This window comes from Punica granatum, chromosome 6 (genome assembly GCF_007655135.1).
Source record: "Punica granatum isolate Tunisia-2019 chromosome 6, ASM765513v2, whole genome shotgun sequence".
NCBI lineage: Eukaryota > Viridiplantae > Streptophyta > Magnoliopsida > Myrtales > Lythraceae > Punica > Punica granatum.
In genome coordinates this window covers 959,032-960,154 of record NC_045132.1, presented here as the reverse complement: position 1 = coordinate 960,154, position 1,123 = coordinate 959,032, and the positions used below count along the sequence as shown (strand labels likewise).

Here is a 1,123-nt window from a genome sequence, read left to right as displayed (position 1 = left end):
CAAGTTTTGGAAACCCGTACACGACACGTTTATATTCGTGTCAACCAGTTTAGACACGTTTAAACCCGTTTATCGAAACGTGTCATAATATGTACACGTATATACGACACGATTATAACCGTTATCCGAACACGTTAACACGACTTGTTTATCCGATCAACCCTGTTACCTGGACACATTAACACGACTTGTTTATTCGATTAACTCATTTATCCGATCACGTTCACACGACATGTTTACACGTTAACACGGAGATTGAGATGAAGGGGAGGGGGATGTGGACGGGGAAGAGGCTGGAGCCGCATCCGAGGGAGGCAGCGACGGCGAGGATGAGATCGAGCCATGAGGCGCATTGGCAGGAGCAGGAGTCGGCGAAGCGGTGGGCTTCAAAGGGGAGATGGTGGGAGTGGAGTTGGCGACGAGCTTGGGAGCAGGGGAGGGCGAGATCTGAGGCGGATCTGCGGACAATGCGAGGTGCACGGAGAAAAGAGCAATGAGAGCGAAGAAGCAGAACTTCGCCATTGATGGATGAGAGGAAGGAAATCAAATCGCAGATGAGATCTGAGGGAGGATAGTAGAGAAGTAGAAGTGGAAGTGCGATTGTGCTGTGTTGGATTGGGTGAAAGAAAGGAAAGGAAATTAGGTTAGGGACTTAGGAACTTAGGGTTACATAAGGATATTTTGGTAAATCTAGATACATAAACGAGTTAACGGATTACACGATTATAGTAACACGATTAAACATGTCTAAATAAACAGGTTTAATCGTGTATAATCGGGTTACACAGGTTCAACTTGATAAGACACGCTTATTAACCGTGTTTAAATGGGTTAGATCCGTTTAGACCGATTATCAAAAACGTCCAACCCAAACCTGTTTAACTCCGTGTCGTATCCGTGTCGTGTTATCGTGTCGTGTGAAATATTGCCAGCCCTACTTGAATGTTAAGTTGACCCTCAAGACCCCTAACCACAAGCCCGAGCGCTCGAGGAGCGAAGGCCCAAGCCTTCGAGCCCATTGACCCCCGAAGGGTCGAGCCCCTCAAGCAGTAAAGGGTCGAGCCGCGAGGGGTCGAGCCCTTCGAGGTGAGCCCGGGCAATGGCCGAGGCTTGATCCTCCGAG

The 1,123-nt window shown here is 48.6% G+C and overlaps 1 protein-coding gene across 1 annotated transcript; it reads right to left on the bottom strand.

Moving 5' to 3' along the window:
- Nucleotides 1-243: 243 nt before the first annotated feature.
- On the bottom strand, nt 244-522 carry LOC116210961 (pectinesterase inhibitor 10-like). The gene has a single exon (XM_031545129.1). The coding sequence runs from the start codon at nt 520-522 to the stop codon at nt 244-246; it is 279 nt and encodes a 92-aa protein (XP_031400989.1).
- Nucleotides 523-1,123: the final 601 nt, after the last annotated feature.